Source organism: Gossypium hirsutum, chromosome D07 (assembly GCF_007990345.1).
Source record: "Gossypium hirsutum isolate 1008001.06 chromosome D07, Gossypium_hirsutum_v2.1, whole genome shotgun sequence".
In the NCBI taxonomy this organism is placed as follows: Eukaryota; Viridiplantae; Streptophyta; class Magnoliopsida; order Malvales; family Malvaceae; genus Gossypium; species Gossypium hirsutum.
In genome coordinates, this window is record NC_053443.1 from 16,007,855 (window position 1) to 16,011,396 (window position 3,542).

The window sequence follows — 3,542 nt, forward strand, 5'->3', positions numbered from 1 at the left end:
CATCAAATGATTAATAATTACTATATTTGAGGTAACATTTACAGGGTTGTCTTGTAAACATGATAAAACATGCCATACCCCGTCTCGGTATGGGGGGCATGAAAGAAAATAAAAATGGAAGCATGACAGTTTCTCTTAGTAGATAAAGCTCTGACCTTCAATTATTGCTCTTGTGGTTTATTTCTAGTTCTTAATATGGAAAAAGAAAAAAGATATAATCTCCAAACTTCAGTCGCTTCTTGTTCTTCTTTTAATGCATAAAGAAATTTGGTTCTTCCTACTTTTGGAATAAATATATGTAATAGAACTCAAGTCAGATTCAAAGACAAATTATTATTTTGCAGGAAATTCCTTTTTTCTTCTTAAAGAACACAACAAAGTGACTAACAACAAATCTTACTAGAATTAAGTCAAATTTGTTGGGCTTGAAATCTAAGTGCCAGAGTCGGAGGAAAGTGGAATTGAAACTGGGGGTTATTTGAGGTATACAAAAATGGCAGGGCCTATTGACAATAGACTGTCAAGATATCAAATCAAAGCCTAAGGAAACATGAATTTAGCCCAAAATACAGATGGGCTTGATTGAAAATTAGCATAATTGTGAAAGAAAAACATACAAGGGAAGACACCATTTCTTTTAAATATATTTCGAAACAGCTTAAATTACAAAGTAGTTTAGCAGTCTAGACCTTGAAAGGATATATATAATATAATATACTACAACAGCGAGATACTCCTTTGGAGGTAAATATTCCCTAAGAAATGTCCCCCACCAAGAGCTTATTCTTGGCCACATTTGGCACAACTACTAGTATACTACTGCTATTACATGTATTTTACTGGAAGCACAATGGAACTTTGAACAGATCTAGGGCAAACATCATTGATCCATTGGTGAACCACTTTATGTTTTAGCGTCTTCTAGCAGCTGTTTCCCTTTGAGCATTGAAATAGACAGCTGCAACAGGAACCCCTAGTTCGTTTTCTTCTGCAAACTTCCTGGTATCGAAACGATCCCTTGATGACGGTATGCTTCTCACTGTTTGCCTGCCTTTTTGCTTGAAGAGGAGGAACACAAACCTGTGGATCCCTATGTTTGGCCTTGGCATTTCGTAGTTCACCATTTCCCTTCCTGTGTGTATATATATTTTATAATTATATTTTTAACCATCAAAGTTAGTCCATTTTCTATCATATAATGCTCTCTCTCTCTCTCTGTCTCTCTCTCTCTCTCTCTCTCTCTCTCTCTATGAAGAATGAAGAGGATACTTACCAAATGTGGCATCTGTTGTGCCGGGGATATCTGTCACTATCCTGTGAGATTGTCAATTCAAGTACAAATATTCAGTAGATTGCTTAAATTTGTGCTCTTCTTGTTTTGATGAAATCTTATTTCCTTTTTTTTTAGCTTTATCAAGCCAAGGAAATTATGAGCCCTAACAGTCATTATATATATATAGATAGATAGATAGATCATTGTCAGCTTCCCTATGGAAGTTATATATTAGTATTAATGGTTAATATATTTTGTATTTTTATACATGTAGTTTGATTAAGAGAAGTACCAGTGTAAGTGCTCCCTCAGGTAAGGGTCACTAGGACCAGGAACATCTGGGTCTGTCATCACCTGCAATATAAAAATATGATTGCTGATAGACATTTTCTCTTGAAAAATCCAGAAAAAAAGAAAAGAAAAGAGAGTATTAGCGACATGTATAGTTACCAGGGTGAAAAAGGATCTCATATCACCTCCATGAACCTCAACCTTAGGCTTGTTAGTAACTGCAGATGGAAAAAATTCATGGCCATTATATACCTGCTTGTTGGTGTTGAAAGTGACTGACATTTTCACAGATGGGGAGAGGGCATCAATAACATCCCCAATCACTCTCCCCAACACAAGAGGATCTGACAGTTTTGCCATCCCACAAACTAATATAACACTGGATATGCTTATCTGCTGCTTTTCTTTTTCTGGCTTTTGGAAGGCTTCTTATTGGGCGATGAAGTAGAAACCCCCCATATTTATAGTGTTGAGAAATCACCACCCACAAGCTAACTTAATGAGATCCATTAGTTAGGTTGTGAGGTTAAGAAAATGGAACATAAAAAAACACTAAAAACTAAAGGTTTTATTGTTCTTTTCATATCTAGTAAGCTAGACACTCAACTCTATACCATTAAGATAGAACCTATACTAAATTGCTCAAAGGTGAGCCATTTGCAATATAATTTTGCTATAAAAACTTATTCTTAAATGCCATAACTCATTTTTAAACATATTCAATGCAAATAATATACGTTATATCTATATATTCTGACACTGATGTTAAAGTTGAAATGAAGCACCCGATCAAATAATTCTATAGAGATAAACCTTATTCTTTTTTCTAGCCACACCAAATTTTCTAGTACTAAAGACTATATACCGATTTATGACAGGCACTGGTGGAAGTTATTAGAACACAAAAAACAGGTGGTTCTGTTAACAAAAACAAGAGAGTTTCTAAATCAGGTTTTTAAGTCCACTGATTTCAAACAATCACTTTCAAGATATGATATGCAAGTATAGAATTAAATTTGAACAATTGTAATTCATGTTTGGGAGATTCAGCAGGCCCCCCCCCCCCCCAAAAAAGGAAAACTAGTAATGGGAACTCGTTAGATATGCTTTTTGGGTCTCCCATACTATAGCATCAACTTAGGGACACGTTTAGTACATGAGACAAGGAAAAACTTTAAGTTTAAAAAGAATTGAGAAAAAAAAATGTTATTTAAAAATGGGTGAACTACACCCAAGGTCACCAAACTATTAGTAAGTTTACGTTTTGATCATTCAACTTCAAAAAGTTACAAAATGGCCACTGGACTATTTGAAAGTTTTATTTAAGTCACTCTACTATTTAAAAATTTTTATTCCGGTCACTAAACTATTGAGTGTTTTTTTTTTAAGTTTGGACAGTGAGCTCCAAGCAACTATTTGACGATTGGTATGGTGGATCAATACACATCGAAGAGTAGAAGAACATACTTTAGATTCAAGTTATAATCAAGGTCAACTATCGGAGAAGAAAATTGTTTAGATTTTAGTTCGTAAATTCATGACGTTCAAAGTTAATTCATGAAAATAATTTAAATTGTAGAAGAGAAGAAGGAAAGTTTTTAATCGGTGCACGTAATGTGAACAAAGAAGGTTAAACAACAATAATTTTAATAGTCCAATAAATTAAATGAAAACTTTCAAATAATTTAATAATCATTTTGTAACTTTTTAAAATTAAGCGACCAAAAAGTAATATGACAGTTGAGCAACAAAAAAAAAGTGTCCGAATTACAACATAAAACAATAATGATGGACTGGATGAGAACAATAATGTCACTTTTCTAAATTAACTCTATTTTAATGTTGCCAAAATTTTTTACCCGTTTAACATTGGTAAGCAATCTTCTTCCTCAATAATAATAATAAATGTAAGCAATCCTTTTCAAAACAATCAAATAAATAAAGCATAAGTAAGCAACTTTTGACTTAAAAATTGTAC

At 33.3% G+C, this 3,542-nt stretch overlaps 1 protein-coding gene across 1 annotated transcript; it reads right to left on the bottom strand.

Annotated features, from left to right (window-relative positions):
- Positions 1-614: 614 nt before the first annotated feature.
- Positions 615-2,151, bottom strand: LOC107956642 (CEN-like protein 2). Its single transcript, XM_016892230.2, has 4 exons — positions 1,724-2,151; positions 1,566-1,627; positions 1,274-1,314; positions 615-1,132 (listed from the first exon to the last, which is right to left on the bottom strand). The coding sequence occupies exons 1-4, from the start codon at positions 1,922-1,924 to the stop codon at positions 912-914; spliced, it is 525 nt and encodes a 174-aa protein (XP_016747719.1). The 5' UTR covers positions 1,925-2,151; the 3' UTR covers positions 615-911.
- Positions 2,152-3,542: the final 1,391 nt, after the last annotated feature.